The sequence below is a fragment of the Talpa europaea genome (assembly GCF_964194135.1).
Source record: "Talpa europaea genome assembly, chromosome: 11".
NCBI lineage: Eukaryota > Metazoa > Chordata > Mammalia > Eulipotyphla > Talpidae > Talpa > Talpa europaea.
The window spans coordinates 102,197,138-102,217,025 of record NC_140078.1 but is presented as its reverse complement, the minus strand read 5'-3'; the positions used below and the strand labels follow the sequence as shown (position 1 = coordinate 102,217,025).

Below are 19,888 nucleotides of genomic sequence, written 5' to 3'. Positions count from 1 at the left end.
ATGCTTTTGCTATGAAGGGAGTCCATTTAAGGGCCGTGACGTAGGTTGTGAAGGATTTTGAAAAGAAAAGAGAAGGGAAGATAGAAAAATCAAGGATCAATGTTTCTGATAATGTGTTCTGCTAGCTTCACAGGTTGTTTTTTTTTTAAGATTTATTTATTTATGCATACAAGCACTGGGGTACAGGCCAGAGGTGTGGAGGGTGAGAGAATTCACCAGAGACAGAATGGGGAACAGAACAGGCAGATTGAATGAAACACACTGCTGAAGGGGAGCAGTAGGGAGACAGGAGAGGTCTGTCTCCTGTGCTATGTGGGCAGCTCCCTGGCCCAGGATCAAACTTGTGCTGTAGCTGCAGGGGATAGCTTCATAGGTTGTGTCTTAACTCCTTGCTCCACCAGGGAGGCCCTAGCTTCACAGGTTTTAATAGTTGTTACTCAAAAAATATCAAGTTGAGGCAGAGTTCCATGGTGAAGTATCTTGGGGAAATAATTTTATTTATTTATTTATTTAAACAATGTTCCTTTTTTAATTTTATTTTATTTATTTATACAAGCACTGGGTACAGTCAGAAGCGCGGGAGGGTGAGAGAATTCACCAGAGCCAGGGCGGGGAGCAGAGCAGGCAGAAGGACCGAAGGACACTGCTGAGGGGAGCAGCGGGCGGCAGGAGAGGTCTGCGCGCCATGTGGGACCCTCCTCCGGTGGCCGGGGAGCAGCCGGGGATCGAACCGGCGCCGCAGAGGCTGTGGGCAGCTTCACAACCCAGCGCTCAACTGCTGCGCCACCGGGGAGGCCCTTGGGGAAATAATTTTAAAAGTCAGTTTTGTTGCAGGACTTTTCAGATATTTATTTGGCAAATAGCAGTGGTGAATAGACACAAAGGAAGGCTGCCGTTTACTTTCTTTAAAAAAGTACTTTAGGAATTAATATTCTGTAGTGGTCACTTAGGAAATTTTGCTTTGGAATAGAAAGAAAAGACTAAGATAGTCAACACTAACTGAAAGAGAGAGAGAAGGGAAGGGAATAACATTTAAAAAAAAAAACCCTCAAATTTTATTGAGAAAAAATGGGCATGTTAAAGTGTACACTGTGTTCGTATGATACATGTATATTGTAAAATGGCCCTGATGATAGCATTAGCTAACTGCTCCATCATGTCATATGGTATTTCCATTTATTTTTTATAGTGAGAACATTAAAGATCTACTCTTAGTCACTCACAAGCATATAATATGGTATTACTAATTATGATCACTCTGCTGCACATTATGTCTCCAGAATTTATTCATCTTGTAACTAGAAGTTTGTACCTTTGCATGCTTTCACCAGCATCTTCCCTTCTCCCTAGCCTCCCAGTTCCTCCTAACCATTGTTCTAGTCTTGTTTCTACACATTCTTATTTATTTCTTTTAGATTCCTTATCTAAGTTAGATCATAAAGTACTTGCCTCTGCATGTCAGACATTTTTCACTTGTCGTAATATCTGCAAGCTCTTTCCATGTTGTCACAAATGGCAGAATGCCCTTCTTTCTTGTGACTGAATGACAGACGCCATGTCTTTACCCAGTCATCCATTAGCAAACACTTAGGGTGTTCCTATGTCTGGGCTACTGTTCCGGTGCTGCATTGAATGTGAGAGTGCAGGTATCTCTTCATGGTCTTGTTTTCATTTCCTTTGGACAAATACTGAGCAGAGGGATTGCTGGATCATAGGGTAGTTCTGTTTTTTACTGTTGAGACTCCTCCATACTCTTTTCCATAGTGGCTGCCCCAGTCACGTTCCAATTTCTTTATATCCTTCCTAACCTCACCTCTTTTCAATGAAGGCCTTCCTAACAGGTGTGAGGTCACATCTCATCGTGGTTTGGATTTGCTTGTCCCTGATGATTAGGGATATCAGGCATCTTTTCATGTACCTGATGGCCCTTTGTATTTCTTCTTTGGAAAAATTTAACAATATTTAAGTCATATCAAGCATCTTTTCTGACTGCAATGGTATAGAAATAAAATCAATTGCAAGTCAAAAATGGAAAATTCATAAATATATGGATATTAAGCAACATAATACTAAACAACCAGAGTAAAAAAGAAAAAGAAAGAAAATTCTTGAAACAATTGAAGGTGGAACTACAACATACCAAAATTTATAGAATGCTGCAAAAGCAATTCTAACAGGGAAATCTATAATGATAACTGTCTAAATTAAAAAAAAAAAAAACCCTCAAGTAAACAACCAAACTTGACAGCTCAAGGAACTAGATGAAAAAGAACAGGCTGTATGCAAAGTTAGCAGAAGGAAGGACCTAACAAAGATCAGAGCAGAAGCAAATGAAATAAGGACTAAAAAGATAGTAGAAAGGATGAATGAAACAAAAAAATATATTTTAAAAAACAAGATAAACAAATAAACCGTTAGCTAAATTTACCAAAAGAAGATTCAGATAAATAAAATTATAAATGAAAGAGGAGGCTACTACTAACAGCACACAGGGGATCATAAGAAACTATTATGCACAATTATACACTGACAAATTGGGCAAACTAAAAGAAATTGATACTTAATACTTCTTCTAAGTATTTTCTGGTCCTGTATTTCTGCTCATTTAAAATCTTCTTCGTAATTTTGCTGTAAATATCGTTAAATGAATCCACTGTTTAGCAAAGAGAATTTAAATTTTTATTGTTTTAAATTCAAAAAGAGTTTTCTATTTTAAAGATATTTTTCCTTGTACAAGTAGATGCTAGAGTGAGTGGACTTTACCACTTGTCCCCATCTCTAGAATGTGATTTTCTCTGTGACTTGAAATTTAAGAACTCTGCCTTTTAGACAAGTCTTGAATTACCTACCTTCTCTAATTTGACAAAGGAAAACGGTACCCTCACCTAAAATGTCACTGACTCTGGGATTGGCATTATGCATGTGATTATAGGTATTAGAATAATTCTGAAACAGTCACCTTTGAGTTGATCTTAGAAATGTTACTACCACATGTTATCTAAGAGGATAGGTTTAGTTATTTTATTAGGTCAAACATTAATCCTTTATAAAGAGCATTGTATTACACAAAAGGCCTGGGATGGGTAAATTTTGCTTTAGACAGTAAACATTATAATTAGAAAGGGAAATGGATTCCATTGAGTTCAGGGGTTAGTAACATGAATTTAGAATTTCCATTTTGAAATCATTGTTGTAGAAGGAGTGAGCTATTCTATTAGGGTTCCTAGTCGCTCAGTTTTCTCCCCCCATAACATTTATTTAGGCATATTTTTACATTGCAATCTTTATTATATGAAGAGTTTTATGAAACTTATTATATGAAAGTTTTATTTAAAAACATTATTTGCACTAAACATTTCATATTAAAAAGGTCAAAAATTAGTTTCTCAGGGATAAAGTGATTTTTCCAACTAGAAAAACACATGTGCAGAGCTAAGATCATAGCACCTTACTTTTAGTGAATCTTGCTTTTTATTTCACTTTTCTGTCCAAAGTCATCATATGATATGATCATAGGAAATGATGGTTTGGGAAAAAAATTAAAATGATGAAAGAAAAGAGTCGTAAAGAGGGCTGAAATCATCAGTGATTATCCTTGTTGACTGAGTCTTCATATGATTTCTTGACCTATTTATATGTGGTGAGCATCGAATGAAGTGATAAAGAAGTTAAATCATACAATAAAAATGCCCAGGTTCTATGTGTTTATTAATCTAGATTGTTTTTCTCAAGCTCAACGCTGTGGAAATTTTGGGCTGAATCACTCTTTGTCATTTGTTTTGTATTGTAGATGTACCAGGAGCTTTCTCTCAGTCATGACAATCAAAACTGTCTCCGGACAAGGCCAGATAGCCACTGGGAGGCAGCATCCCTCCTGTTGAAAACAACTTAGTGTAGAATCTTGATCACCATTGTGAGATCTAACTGAAGATATCTTACCATATCTTAGTTAGCATATATGGACATTTGTTCTGAGTTGGTAAGCAGTGAAATGAGATATTTTTAGAAATTCTAAGGGACATAAACAGGACTGTAAGAAGTAAGGTGGGGCAGGGGTTAAGACACAGCCTATGAGGCTGTCCGCAGCCATTGCAACACTAGTTCGATCCCTTGCCAGCGAGCTACCCACATGGTGCAGCAGACCTCTCCTGTCTCCCCGCTGCTCCCCTCAGCAGTGTATTTCAGTCAGTCTTCCTATTCTGTTCCCCACTCTGTCTCTGGTTATCCTCTCACCCCCTACACCTCTGGCCTGTACCCCAGTTCTTGTATGCATAAATAAATAAATCTTAAAAAAAAAAGTAAGGTGGATGAGAAGTCAAGGCTTAATGTAAGGAGATAAAGCAGGCTGAACATGAGTTGACTGTGTTCCTGGTAGGTGCAGCGATTCAACAAAAATACTTAATATTGTAATCTAACAGAGCTCGGTTCTCAGAAACTTGTTTATGTGACCCCGTAAGCAGGGCACAGAAGAGTTAAACATCTGTCACTCATGTCCCGCCAAGGCAGTCTCCAGAGCAGAGCATTGTGAGGATGAGGGTTCCCTTAGTCCATTGGGGTCCCCAATGATGCCCAATGGGGTTGGGGTCTTAGAGAGGAAGATGGAAAATGTTTTGAGTCATGGCCTCAGCATTCTATCCAGCTTCGGTATTGAATCTGTTCCATTACTGCCTAAAACCAAGGAGCTCTGTAAATCAGTTTCCCAAAGTTACAGTAAAAGGGAGTATTTCTTGAATTTGGGGGGTTATTTTTCACTGTGTACTTCAGCTGTTACTTCCAGCTCCTCTGTTACCCGCATCTTTCTGTTGAGTCTCTCACTGTCGTGGCTGATCACTGAAGTATGGCTCTGTTTTGCCCAATCAGGTTATTTTTATGACTCTTCGATTTGTCCTGAGGTCTTTTCCAAGTAAGTCACTATTACTTGTGGATTTTGATCTTTAAGGATTCTGTAGGGTGACTGGGACTATGGTTGTCCTGCCTGCCAGTGCAGAATCAGCCACAACAGGTGGTAATAAAGCCAACAAGCAAAGATATACAAAGACATTGGGTCCTGAAAGACAGAGAGCCCCAAGACTTCTTTAGACACCTGGATCCAGCCACATCTGAAGCTAGTTTTTCCCCTTACACACCCAGCAAGATAACAAAATTGCTTTTTTCCACCATTCATCTAGTTTGTGCTAGGTTTATATTACGATTTAAAGAGGTCTTGCCAAATATACTGGATATTCTCATTGAGTAAATGTGAACAAGTAATTGAAAGAAATAGCAAAGTGACAGCCCTGGGCATTTTACTGACAGTATAATGACAAGGGGTATGAAGCCCCCTGGCCTTTAATGATGACAAATAAAGAGCAAATGTGTGTTATCTTGCAAGTCTGATCCTTTAGGACAAGAAGGCATCCGAGAAAAATGACCTCATAACCGCCTGAAATAAAAATAATAGTGGAGAAAAATGTCCAGTATCAAGTTAAAAACTTTGTCTTCTATTTACCTATTTGCAAATTCTAATGATGAGGGACCATTAGTTCAGCCCACCTGTATGAGAATTGTATGATTTCTTTATTCATTAAACAGTTACAAAACATCAACTAATCAGCATAGATATAACTTGGGTGGGGAGGGCAAAACAAGTCAATGTACTTAAACAGGTTTCAGTCTGGGCCTCCCTTGGTGGCGCAGCAGTTGAGCGCTGGGCTGTGAAGCTGACAGCAGCCTCTGCAGCGCCAGTTCGATCCCGGGCCACCAGGCAAGGGTCCCACCTGGTGCGCGGACCTCTCCTGCCGTGCCCGCCGCTCCCCTCAGCAGTGTACTTCATCAGTCTGCCTGTTCTGTTCCCCGCTCTGGCTCTGGTGAATTCTCTCACCCCCCACGCTTCTGACTGTACCCAGTGCTTGTATAAATAAATAAATAAATCTTTAAAAAAAAAGTTTTCAGTCCGAGAAGGAAAGAAACAATGTAAGAAATCATGCACAGTATAGTAGCTATTGGAGCGTAGGCAAGCACAGGAAGAAATGGGAAATTCACTCTACTAGTTATGTTTTTATCAGCTGTGACAGAAAAAATTCAGTTCAACAGCATAGGTTGTAAAACATTTCCAGAGAATGTATTCAGGCACAGCTGGATCCAGGCGTTCAGACCAAGGCACCAGGGCTCTGTCTCCCTTGATACCTCTTAGATTTCTTTGCTTCTGAGCTGACTATAGCTCAGATATAGATTTATACTTAGCTGACCTTTATATTTCTTCACTGTAAAGTTTACTCTTTCTAGATAAACTTGATGAACATGTTCCCATGTGTCTGTTCACCTTCTGAATATTCTCTTTAGGGGCAATTGTCTATTTGGATCAGTTACCCAATTATTAATCAGATTTTTTTTTTACTGTTAATAAGCTTTTTATTTACCTTGGATATTAAACCTTTGTCAGTTGTATAATGTGTGAATATTTTCTCCAACTCAAAAGGATGTCTTTTTAGTGCGCTTATATTTTCTTTGGTTGTATAAAAGCTTTTTTAATTTGAAGCATAATCCATGTTAGCTTTCCTTAATTCAGCTTTTTGATTGTACAGAGCGTCAAAAGAATCCCATCAGTTAAAACTGAATCAGAAGTGTCCCAACACTAGTAGACATGTCATGCATTTTTGAGTTGCTCTGGAAATGAAAAGACAGGTTCTGAACGATACTTAATTCCACCTGGTAACCTTTATAGACTAGCTGCCCCTCCATAGCCTTCCATCAGGGCATGTAGCAATTAGGACCTATAGCCTCACCATCCCAGGTACTGGAAGCCTTACCCCAGAAGCAGTAGCTTGATGATGAGTAACAGTGGAACTCTACCCTAAGAAAAGGGGATTAAAGAAAATCACAAAGACCCAATGGCTCCTTCATAACTGCCAAGCGTTTGACAAAATGTGAAGCGCCTGACATGAGTCTCACAGACCTGGCCTGGAGAAGGCTATTTTGGAAACAGTCGTGGGCTCCCACCTTTTGAAGAGGAAGGATGTGATGCAAGGGAAACAAATGACTTCAAAGAAACCATTCAAAGATTTCTAAGAAAAGAGGGAACCTGAAGTAGGAGCCAGACAGGGAGGAACTTAGCTTCTTATGTAAGATTTTGTAAGTGTTGGAAAGAGAGGCTTGGAAAGCTTCTGTCTGAAGGTGTTGGGTATAATATTCACTACTGTTAGATTTATAGAGGAATTTTGTGTTTTACAAGAAGCAAATAAAAGTGAAAGTTAGTGAGAAGAGACATTATTTAAGTTGATCTTTTATCAAAAATTATAAGAATGGTAGCCTGTAGTTTGAACTAAAAGAAAATTAGTTTTAAAACTAATTTTAAAACTCAGAGGGTGGGGCCCTCCCTGGCACTATGAAGCTATCTGCAGCCTCTGCAGCACGAGTTCTATCCCCGGCCAGGGGGCAACCCACATGGCGCAGCAGACCTCTCCTGTCTCGCCCGCTGCCCCCTCAGCAGTGGATTTCAGTCAATCCACCTGTTCTGCTCCCCACTCTGTCTCTATGAATCCTCTCACTCCCGCCCTCACCCGCATCTCTGGCCCGTACCCCAGCTCTTGTACGCATAAATAAATAAATCTTAAAAAAAAAAAAAAACAACTCAGAGGGTAAAAGAAACTCTTTAGTTTCTGGATGATAAAAAATGTATAAGAGAAGAGTTGAATGATTTGTCCAGAATGTGTTTTATTTTTTTTACTCTTTTATATCAACTTTATTGAGGTATAATTTAGATAAACAAAATGCACACACATTAAATACGTAGGCAATTATGTTACAGATATGCAAGCTGGAAATGAAACTTCATATAATAAAAACCACCATGATCGTGATAGAGAGCTCCTTCCTCACCCTGGAAAGGTCCTTTCGCCCCCTGTTCAGTACACCCCTTGTCCCAGACCCAGGCTGATCTGCTCTCACTAACACTATTGCTTTTCTAGACCTTCGTATAAATGGTGTCACGTGGCACGCAGTCCTGTCTGTCTTCTTTCCCTTGGTGTCGGTGGGATCTGCCCATTTGTATGTACCGGTTGTTTGTTCCATTGCACAGCTGAGTAGTATTCCACCTGATGAACATGCCACAGCCTACTTGCCAATGGACATTTGGGTTTTTTGAATAACATCATTTTATGGCTATTTTGAATGATATCCGTGTAAATGATTGTGTGGACATCTCTGTGGACACACATTTTCATTTCCATGGGCAAGCGGAAGTGCTGGGTGCAAGGGGAGTGCGTGTTCGCATTTAGGAGAAACTGGCCAAGGGCTTTCTGAAGAGGCTGCGCCATGTCATCTTCTGACAAGCATGTGCGAAGTACCTTTTCCTCCAGATCCTTGCAGACACTTCAAAGGCGGATGCCTTTATTTTGGCCATTTCAGCGTGAAGTGGGTCTCCTTGTGGTTTTGATTTGCTTATTCCTGACTGAGCTCTGCAGCATCTCTTCATGTGCTGTTGCTTCTCATCTATCTTCTGTGGAGAACATGCTGCTTTTTATCCTCTGCTGCGTATATATAATCTTCGTTACATCCCAGTTCCTTATCAAATGTTTGTTTTGTTTAATTTCCTCATTTCTGTTTCCTTTTCTTCTATTTTCTGAAAAAGTCCATGTCCGATGGCTCTTTTCCCTTCAGTTGTTGGTTGAATTTATTAGGAAAGTCATTAGGACTTGATATTTTCTTTGCAGGAAGGATTTTTTAATACATTACTTTATTCCATTTAGGCAGATGTATTGGGAATTTTTTTTATGAAATCCACCAATTTCAGGTCTAAAATAATTTTTAATGACTGTACCAAGTTTTGTAACCATCAGCATAGTTTAGTTTTAGAACTTTTTCAGACCCTAATAAGATCTAGCATGCCCATTTATAGTTATCCCTATCCCAATCACCAGCCTCAGCCAGCCAGAGGAAGGTCTGTGATCTGAAACTTAACAGATAGAAGTGTTTTTAGATTTTCTGTTTCTCTTGAGTCAGTTTTCCTAAGTTATATCTTTCACTGAATTTGTCCATTCTCTTTAGCTATCAGTTTCTTGATATTTTTTTTTTCATGATACAGTATTATCCTTGTCACTAGTTTAAAATTCAGAGTTCTTTTTTTTAAGATTTATTTATTTATGCATACAAGAGCTGGGGTACAGGCCAGAGGTGTGGGGGATGAGAGGATCCACCAGAGACAGAGCGGGGAACAGCACAGGCAGATCTACTGAAATCCACAGCTGAGGGGAGTAGCGGGAGTCAGGAGAGGTCTGCTGCGCCATGTGGGTAGCACCCTGGCCGGCTGGGGATTGAACTCATGCTGCAGAGGCTGCAGATTACTTCATAGTGCTGTGCTTTAATCCCTTGCGTCACCAGGGAGGCCCCCGTAGTTTTTTTTTTTTTTTTTTAATGTTTGCGATTTCTCTCTTTCTTTCTCAAATCTCTCCAGCTAGTGATTTTCAAATTTATTGATGCTTTCAAGAAACAGCTATTAGTATTATTGATTTTCCTATCTTTTTGCCCATTTCTGTTTCATTCACTTATACACTCTATTTTTCTACTTACTTTGGTTTTAATTTATTTTTCTAGTTTCTAATATACAGTGGAGGTGATTGAATTAAGTTTACATTTTTGGGGGGAAGAATTTCAGCTTTCAGTCTTCAGTGCTGGGCCTGAAAGGAGGCACCAGGCAGAAAGCCAGGGCGGTCACGGCCTCCACTCAGGAGATCATTCTTCCTCGTCATTATTCCCAGTCCTGACTGGCAGGTTGCCTGGTCTTCAAAGAGTTGTATAAAATGTGCAATTTTCAATTTTCTAATGACCGCAAGTGAGTGAGAGTTACGATTCAGGTCTACAATTCAGGTCTATACTCGGTGTGGGACCGAGTCCTGGTTATGGCTAGAAGCAGAAGTCCTCAGCTGAGATCGATTGACTGAAGAAACGTCTTCAGGGTCTTGTCCACCCTTTCCTCACAGAAATGAGGCCAGATTCCAATTCTTACACTTTTTTTGAGGGTGAGGTTGGGTTCTCAAAGACTAGAGGATTAACATTACTTTAGGATACAGAACTTCTTGGCTAAGATACTAGCGTCAACGTGTGTTGCACAGTTTCAGAGGAGACATGAGCATGAAAATGGGTTACATCTCAAAGATCAAACTTCGTAAAGAACATGAGTTAGTCGCCCTAGGACATACAGTTTGAATCTTAAATGAGATGTGGTTATTAAGCAACCTGCCAGATGGTCTCATGAGACATGTTAAGACACTCTCTGCAGAGAATTGTTTGATATTTTGAACATTTTAGAAATAGATGTGTAACATCTCTGTTGACTACATTGGAGGATGCAGAAACTCAGTTGGATGGCCCAGTTCTGGTATTGTGAACTAGAGGTATAGAAAATATAAAATACTCAGTAAGTATTTACGGAATCAAATCAGAGCTTTGGGGGTTGGGCTAAGGATACATGAATACAGTAGTGAAAGGCAATTGGAGACCAGAGAGGAAGATGCATCCTTGGATCACTCCACAGGAGGTGCTGAACTTGAACTTGATTCAGGCAGCTGTTGTACTTAGCAGTTCAGGCATTAGGGCCATGGGTACATCTAGTTGGAAACAGCATCTCTGTAAAGTTACAATAAGCCATGACCCAGGGAGATAGGGAAGCTTGTCCAGGGCGATAAGGTCCAGTCAAGGTACTTGGAGCAATGTGAAGACCTGGAAGGCTGGTTAAAAACAGACACACACTAGCTCTTGTGTGGACTGTTCACAGGTGCGTGGAATTGGACAAGTCAGAACCTGTGGTTACTGGATGTCCTTCCCATAGGAGAGATGATTCTGGAAACACCTTACAGATCAGGCTAGCTGTCTACTAATAACAGGCAATGGAATATAATAGTTGAAAGTACTGTGCTGGGTGTGCACTCTGTCCCCCTGACCTGGGTGGCAGTGACCCAAGGGTAGACTTTGAAGGTAGATTTCTGGGCTTCGCATTTGGGCGCTGGTGCTTCCTACGTCTCTGTCCTTGGCAAGTCTCTTCTTCCTACTCAATGTCTTCATCTGAAGATGAGAGATGATGATGATACCACCTACCTATATGTAGTAGGCACTGAATAAATCATCATTTATTCAGAGAAATAAATAAATCAACATATGTAAACCATCTGAGCAGCACTAGGGGCATAGTTAAGTGCCAGATAAGAGTGAGCTGTTATAATTATTTCCTGTGCAAGATTAGAGTGATGATAATAGTAACTCTTTTACAGGTTTCATGCAAAGATTAAATGAGTCACTGCTTGTGAACTTCCTATTCTAGTGCCGAAGAGATAGAAGGTAGCAAATGAACAGAATAAACCTTGGCTGAGTCAAGAAATTCATGCCATTCAACCAGCAGGGTCAAATGTCCATTGCTCAAGGATAAGCAGGTCTCAAGAACACAGGGCGTTATTCTTCCAAATAAAAAAGCCAACAACACTGCTTTACAATCACTTGTAGCTTTAGAATGGAAAGTATCTCACCATCTCTATTTAATGCATGTATACAAAACCTATACTATTGCTGCATTTCTTAAGATGAGATGAATATAAATTGCGTCTTTTTTTTAAAGATTTATTTATTTATTTATACAAGCACTGGGTACAGTCAGAAGCGCGGGAGGGTGAGAGAATTCACCAGAGCCAGAGCGGGGAGCAGAGCAGGCAGAAGGACCGAAGCACACTGCTGAGGGGAGCAGCGGGCGGCAGGAGAGGTCTGCGCGCCATGTGGGATCCTCCTCCGGTGGCTGGGGAGCAGCTGGGGATTGAACCGGCGCCGCAGAGGCCGCGGGCAGCTTCGCAACCCAGCGCTCAACCGCTGCGCCACCGGGGCGGACCTAAATTGCGTCTTTAAGACAACTTGCAAAACCATCAGTTTTAAGAGTTTAGAGCATGATATTGTATCCTTAAGACCTGGACTCATGTCGAGAACTAACGCAAAGAATGCTGAACCTCATGTGATAAGAGTTCTAAATTTTCTGTAATTTTCATGGGACTCTAAGAACCAGTAAGTATTTTTCCTTTTAATTATCTGCTCCCTGTAAGCAGTAACAATCTAAATCAGCGCACTCAATTTTGAAAGACCCAACTCAAATGAATCAGGAGCTTAAGAGAGAATGGGATAGATTGTGTGGTAAGAAAAGAAGGCTCAAAGGATTTCAGCTTCAGGCATTGCTGGATCCAGGATCTCAGAGGACCTCATCAGGATTCTTCTTTAAAGATTTTATTTATTTTCATGTAGAAGATGGGGTGCAGGCCAGAGGTGCAGGGCGGGCAGTGGGTGAGGTGGTGAGAGTATGCACCAGAGACAGAGTGGGTAGCAGGACACGGGATCAGGTAATTAATGCTGGGTAAGTTACACAGAATGTCTTCCAACCCCTCCCGTCACCTCAACCAAAGTCACCTCCGCTTAGAAGTTCAATGCAAGTGGAAGCGTGTAGATTTTAAAAAGAGTCACACATGTACTCACGAGGATGCACCTGAGAGGTGGATTAGAAAGTCAGCACATTAGCAGCAGTGACGGGAGCAACAGTGGTGAAGGGCAACAACTTTGTGAGTTACCCGCTGGATTGAAATAGAGCGAAAAGTGAATGTAGAGACATGTTCTGCAGAAGATGATGGCCAGGGGAGAACACGAGAGAAAATAAAGCCGATACGATTAAGAAAACACTAAGATGATAAATTCGCACTGAGACCTTAACTTTAGTAACTGAGTCCAGATCCATTACTGAACAGAACCACGTCTGCAAACACATTTTATAATGCAATCTTTGTACCTCCAGCTAGATTAAATCTAGTTCATTTAAATCTGACCCTAGAACTGTACTGGCCCAGTTCAAGGTGAACTGATGTTACACTAAGATTTTCCTGTTCGTAGAATCTCAAAACAAACAAAAAACCAAGCCACTCGGTCACCACCAGGTTCAGACCCTGCGCGGCGCGGTTGCACATGCAGCTGAGCGAGGTGCCACCTGTGCTGGGTGTCTGTTGATTTTACAAGTGGGCATCCCTTTCCTGTCTCTCTGGTGCCAGTTTGGGCCAGATGCTGCTGCCCCTGGCATCCGGTCTCTCCCGCCGGCCTGTGGCAAATGGGCAGTATTGGTGCAGGGAGGAGCACGTGACTCGGAAGGACCGTCACAGACTTCCCTGAGAAATGACCAGGAGCTTCAAGGTTGGAGAATTTCGTCGCATGCAGTTTTTGTAAAGCAAAATGATTTCCAAACCTACTAATGAGCCCTTGAGTTCTATAGACCGTGCGCCATGACTGGGAGGACAGCATCTGCCATCTTCTCTGCCGTCGCGGTCACACGCAGGCAGTGGAGGGTGGCAAAGCCAGCCGATTCAGTCAACACCCCACTGCTTCCGGGGCACCGGACATCACAATCAGTGTCGTCCGAGGAGAGATCTGCAACGCCCGGGCTTCCCCGCAAGGCCCCTACAGCCTACAAGGCGTGCCCGTGCCCCCAGCGTGAAGAGAAGGCCCTGCCACCACCACATTCAGGGAGAGTAAACAGAGCGTGGACCTTCAGCCAGGGGGACAATCCCGGGAGCCAAGTGAATAGGGGGTGCGGAATGGGGGGCCGATGAAACACCCAGTCGCGTTACTTATTCCCCAACTCACTGGTTTTGTGACTGAATTTCTAATAAATAGCCTTACATTAAAAACTAAGGAGACAGCCCAGACCTGCCGTATTGATCATGGAACCCCAGTGCTGCACCTGTGCCTTTCCCGGTTAGCCACGTCCCTCACCGGGGCAGATCTCCCCCAGCTGTCCCTTCCGGATCTAGTGTGGCACAGGGGAGTGAGAGGAGACCTCCTGGCTTCAAAACCCCAGAAAGAAAATACCGTCTAATTGAGAGAAGTCCACCAGCAACCTTTCCGGCGCTTCTGGGGCGAGGCCTCCACACGCTTTCATCAGGCCCCTCTTTCTCTCTTTCCCCCTCTCTTGCACCTTTTATTCCAGGGTCCCAGCATCTCCCTGGTCTTGAGGAAGCCCCGGGCACAGCTGCGGGCTGCAGGGAGGGACCCTCCCAAGAGAGGAACCTCCCAAGGACTGTGCCCTGGGTCTTGGCTGCTACTCCAGGGATCTGCAGCAGGATCCCCGCCTCTGCCCCTCCCGGAACTCATCCCTGCTCTCAGCAGCCAGGCCTGGACTGTCCCAGGGAGGGGGGCCTGCTCCCCTCAAACCTGAGGTCCTGAAATGGGGAGAAGAGATGGGGTGGTTGACAAACTCCCCCTACAAGGAGGAGGAATGGACAGTGAGCAAGACAAAGGGGAAAAGGTCCTCCCCACCAGGAAATGCGCGTCATGGTCTTTGGAGAGCAGCGCACTGTCCACCTGGACGCACAGAGGACACGGGTCGTAAAGGACCGAGGTGGCCAAGGGGACAGGCAGAGCCTTGCAAGGCCAGGGGCCTTGGGGAGCAGCTGGTGCTGGCTCACGGCCCCCCTGGGGGACGCGGAACCCAGAGACACACAGACAGCCCGCCGCTGGCCTCCGGACTTCTGGGGTGTGGTGGTTTGGGGCACATTAAGGACAAACTGAGATTTGTTCTGCTTTTCCCTTGGCCTCCCGTCTGTGGGCTACAGCCCTGGGCCTCCAGCGGAAACCCCGGGGCGCTGTCAGCCTCCTCCGCGCCCCCTGGACCCCCGGACAGCGTCCCCCCTCCGTGGGAACCGCACTTGTTGCTCCCAGGGCCCGGGCGGAGCAGCCGCCTCACAAAACAGCCTCCAAATCGCGCCGCACCTGCTCGGCCTCTGGATCCCGCCCCCAAAGCCGCCTCCAGGGGAAGAACAGCAGCCGCGCCGCCCGCCCGCCCGCCCCGCGCGGGTCCTACCGTGGCCTCCCCGGGCGGTCCCCGCGGAGCCCCGCGCCCCAGGAGACCGGGCGGGAGCGGCGCTGCCGGCGCGGGGAGCCCGTGCGCTCCGCGGGTCCGCGCGCGGCTCCGCCTCGGCTGGAGGGAGCCCAGGAGAAGGGGGCGAGTCCGAGGATTCGCCGCGGATTTGCTGGGGATCGCGGCCGCTTCCTCAGGCCCCGGCCCCGGCCACCCCAGAAAACCCGGGGTGCGCGTCCCTTCCTAACCGCGCGGCGTCCTGCGTGTCCCCGGCCGGCCCTGCCGGCCCCGCAGAAGCCCCTGGGCGGGGGTCTCCGAGTCAGATGCGCGCTCCGGCGGGGCTGCGTCTGCTTAGGAAAAGGGGGCGCAGGGGGGCCGGGGGCTCCCCCGCTCTGGGGGCCGCTGCCATCCCCCCTCGCGACCCCGCGCGCTCCCCCTAGCAGACGGCGGGGGCTCGGGACCTGCGGGTGGGGGGCCGCGCGCCCCGACCTCCGCGCCGCGTCCCGCCCGGGGCCCGGAGCCGGCGCGCGTGGGCGCAGCGGGTGCGGCGGGCGCGCCGGCGGCGCCCGGGTGAGCTGGGGGCAGGCGCGCAGCCCTCGCCGGCGCCCCGCGATCCCCAGATTCCCCGGGGGCCGCGAAACTCCCCGGCGGAGGCAGAGCCCCGCCGCCCGCGCCCCCCGCGCCCCCCCGGCACGCAGCCCCTCCCTGCGTGATGATGCAAACCGGGGGGAGGCGCGCCGCGGAGCTGGGTGGGGAGAGACGAGCTCCGCCGGCGGGAGGCGGGAGTGGGAGGCGTTGGAGAGGGAGCGAGCGACCATTTAAAGCGATAGCGATCCGCGCCCTCTCCCCAGTGCCGGGCTGTGGCGCGCGCGGGCGGCCGGCCGAGGAGCGCAGCGCGGCGCGCGGGCCGGCGACCCCGAGAGCGCACGGCGCCCCAGCCGGCCGGCGCCGCGGGACCCCCCACCCTCGCCGGCCGCCCCTCCCCGGGCGCCCCCGCCCGCCGAGCCCGCCGGAGCCCCCGGGCCGCCCCGGAGCCGCGCGCCCCCCGGGGCCCGGACCCCCGCGCGCCCGCCGCCGTGCCCCGCCGCGCCGCCGCCGCAGCCCGGGCAGCATGGTCCAGCTGGGGAGGCTGCTCCGCGCCCTGACTTTGATGAAGTTCCCCTGCTGCGTGCTCGAGGTGCTCCTGTGCGCGCTGGCGGCGGCGGCGCGCGGCCAGGAGATGTACGCCCCGCACTCGATCCGGATCGAGGGGGACGTCACCCTCGGGGGGCTCTTCCCCGTGCACGCCAAGGGGCCCAGCGGCGTGCCCTGCGGCGACATCAAGAGGGAGAACGGGATCCACAGGCTGGAGGCGATGCTCTACGCCCTGGACCAGATCAACAGCGATCCCAACCTGCTGCCCAACGTGACGCTGGGCGCGCGGATCCTGGACACTTGTTCCAGGGACACTTACGCGCTCGAGCAGTCGCTCACTTTCGTGCAGGCGCTCATCCAGAAGGACACCTCCGACGTGCGCTGCACCAACGGCGAGCCGCCCGTGTTCGTCAAGCCCGAGAAAGTAGTTGGAGTGATTGGGGCTTCGGGGAGTTCGGTCTCCATCATGGTGGCCAACATCTTGAGGCTTTTCCAGGTAGGGGGGCGCTCCCTCCGGGGCAGAGCGCGCCGCGGCTCCCCGCGCGCTCGGGGCGCAGCGCCGGCCGGGCCAGGCGGGCGCGCGGGGGCTGCGGGTCGGGGCCGCCTGGCGCGTCCACCGGGAGAGCCCGCGGCTCCGCGCCCGGAGGAGGCACCGCCGTCCCCGCGCGGTTCGTTTCTCCTCCACCGCGCTCCTCTGCGCGCGCCGCTCCCTCCGGCTTGACGTTCTGGATTTATGGCCCCATTTACAAGAAGCAATCTGCGAAAAACAAGGCGATGATTTAAATGGGCTCGCGTTAGAGTGAAATATGGAGACGGGCTGGTAGAAGTGCCGGGCGCCTCCCGGGAGAGCCGCGGGGCGCGTGGAAGGAGAAGCTCGAGGAGAAGACGCCTGGAAACTGGGCAGCGCCCGCCCCCGGCCCGGCCCGGCCCGCCGCAGCCCCGGGAGAGTGTCCAGAAGACGCGGGCGCCGGGTCCTCACCTGCGCGGGGGCGCGCGCGGCGCTGCCCTCCCCGGGCGGACCCCGACCTGTAGCCCGGCCCCGCGGGGGCCAGGGGGGCGGGCGCGGGGGGCCCCCGGGCGGGAGCGCAGACCTGCCCCGCGGGTGCTTGGCCCGGGGCAGCTGTCGGCGCCGCCCGAAAGGCATTTGCAGTCCGGCCGCGGGCAGGAGCGGGGCTCCCTCTCCGCGCTCCCCGCGCCCCGCTCCGCCGCGCGAGCCGGGATGAGCTCATGCTGCTGGAGACCCACTCGCTCTCCGCCTCCCCCCTCCGCGCCCCCGGCCCCCCGACCTCCCCACGCGGCCCCGGCCGCCGCCTGCCCCGAGGACGCTGCCCGAGGCCGGCGCGGCCCCCGGGGGCGGCAGGGGCTGGGCCCGGCGAGGCCGGGGCGCTCCGGCTCCCGACGCCCAGGGCGGGGGGCGCAGAGCCCTGGGAGCCGGCGGATCGGGCCGAGCGGGGCTTCACTGCAGAGCTGCCCGCGGCGCTGCGCCCGGTCGGCTCCACACGCGTGGCTCTGGGGTTCAGACAGCGAGCTTCGGGGTCTGTGTGACTGGGGACGCCCTTCTTGTTTCTCCCGGGGCATGCATTTTTTCTCCTGTCTCTTTCTCCATCCTGGTTTTTTTCCCCCTCACTTGCAGCGCCCGCCTCTCTCCATTCCCACCCCCAAGTTTTTGGTCTGTCCCCATCTCCCGAGGATGCTGGCATCAGGTGTACCCAGACCGGTCACCCCTTCTCCAGAGGTCCCAGCGCACTCGGGGGCCTTCTGTGCCCTGTGTTGACAGAACTGACTTCCTCTCAGATGCTTTCCCTAAGGGTGTTGGCTTTCTGGGGGGACTTCTGAGATTCGGGCTGTGGACACCTCAGCTTCTGGGAGTGTGCAGTTTGTGTTGGCGCCAGAAGCAGAGGCGTCCGAAGCAGGGGTGCAGGTCCAAGGTGCAGGCTGGCCTCTGGGCGTCCGGCAGCGCCTGCTTATGCCATCCTGAAGAGCCCAGATGTTTGCAAACCCAGAGGTGGCTTCGCTCTGAGTTGCTGCTTGCAGGAGAGCCTTGGCTATTGCAAGCAAAACCCAGAAGGGCTTCCTCCTTCTCTGAGCTGAAAGCCAGGCTAGCGGGGAGCCCCGCTGCTGAGGGAGAAGTGGGGGTCACAGAGTACCCAAGAACCCCTTGAGCCACTCACTGCCTTTCCCAGAGCCCTGGGGTGGAAGCTCCTTTGAAATGATTTTGCTGCCTTTTGTCTCTGGCTCCGAGGCTGGGAGCACTGCAGAGGGCCTGGCTGTCTGAAAGGGTGCAGTGTTCCATGTCGGGGGAGGTTGGCAGCCTCGGGAAGGGCTGGGCATGCTGAGAGCCTCCAGGGGGACTGACCCTCTCCTGGGTGTGAGCCTGAGGCCTGGTGAGGAAGGAGCCGCTCCCCAGGGCTGGGAAGGAGAGGATCCGAATGCCAGTGGCAGCAGTGTGGGTTGGGACCAGAACCATTCAGAGAAAACACTGTCATTTGCCTCTAATTTGCAAATTGCAGCTATTCATGTTGGCGTGAACAGCTGAGGGAGTCGGGGCCCAGCGTTCACCGTTCACCTGCATTTATTGAGAAGAGGCCGGTAGGAGGAGGGATGTGCCAACTTGTGGCTGACGCTGCAAGCTAGCTGGAGCGTCGGTGCGGGCATGCTGGTCACTGTGGCCCCGCCGGACATGCAGCCCTGGCCCTGCCCGTCCCTTCCAGCGGTGCTTTTTCTCCCGGGGCCTTAGACATTCCTGGCGGGCAAGCCCGATTCCCGGCTCGCCAGCCTCCGGGAGGGGAGGCTGCAAAGTGAAGGGAGGCAGCAGTGGTCCATGGCCCCGCTGGTGAAAGGCACCATCAATTTAGGGAGCGAGCGAGGAAGAACAGGAGGGGCGTCTTCCGGGATCACGGGGTTCAGCTCAATTAAGATTGTCCTATATAAGCGCAGCTCCTCCAGATGATTGACTGCTTAGCTCTCCAGAGATTTGAGTTTTCTTTTCCACGCTCCCTGTGGGTGGCTGTGGGGGTGATGCCAAACCTATCATTTGAGATGAACATTTATGGTGAGCTGTGCTTGCAGGAAGGGGGAACGCTTAGTGATGTGCCGGGGCGGGGGGCTCAGCCCTGGGGCAGGCGGTGCGCGATGCAAGCCGTGCTGCTGCCGGTCAGCCTGCAGTGAAGCTCTTCTCTGGAAACTAGGGCCCGGGCAGCACAGGACTGACCATGGTGTCTGTGACTTGGGGGGCGCCTGCCTGCTGGTGTGCCTGACCCAAGATCGGGGCTGAGGAGTCCGTGCGCCCCTCTGCACACACGCCGGATCGGGGCCAAGTGAGATGTCAGATGAGAAGAGGCACACGCAGCCAGTGGGCTTTTCAAATCCAGGAATTTGAGGCTAATGAAATTAGTGTGTGGCCAGGGCTCTGCCAACTAGAATTAAGTCACTGCAATAGCCCTGCAATGCATTTGCAGCCTCAAAGAAGCAGCAGGAAGGAATTTCTGGAGATTTGCTTCTGAGCCTGTGCAGAATAATACTCTCCTAATGCTAAGATTAAATGTAAATGAATATTGACTATGAGTAACATATTTAAAAAAGAATCACAGTAGGGGTGGCTCACAGTGGAGAGCTTATGTAATAGGGTGGCAAAGGCAGAATCTCCCCTGACCACTGTTTTATGGGCTCTACATGAGACAGATTAGAGTGGGAGGTAGTAGGGGTGGTTTTATTCAAGGGCCCTCTGCTACCGACTGGAGGGCAACACTCGGAGTATAAATCTCTCTTGCTGCCTCCTGAGGCTGAGCGCGCGATGCTTTGCGTGTGCTGGCATGGCCTGAGCTACCGTCGTGGATTGAATGGTGTCCGTGTCCGTGTTTTTTCCTCCTCAGAAGCCACTAGGCAGGAAAAGTGGTCAGGCTGACCTTT

General features: G+C 49.4%; 1 protein-coding gene across 2 annotated transcripts in view; it reads left to right on the top strand.

Annotated features, from left to right (window-relative positions):
- Positions 1 to 15,956: 15,956 nt before the first annotated feature.
- GRM7 (glutamate metabotropic receptor 7) overlaps positions 15,957 to 19,888 on the top strand; it is a gene marked incomplete at both ends in the record, with an annotated part of 567,779 nt that continues 563,847 nt past the window's right edge. For both annotated transcript variants that reach the window (XM_084247524.1, XM_084247523.1), the window contains one exon: positions 15,957 to 16,475. In XM_084247524.1, coding sequence (XP_084103650.1) covers positions 15,957 to 16,475 — 519 coding nt within the window. The remainder of the gene's footprint in view (positions 16,476 to 19,888) is intronic.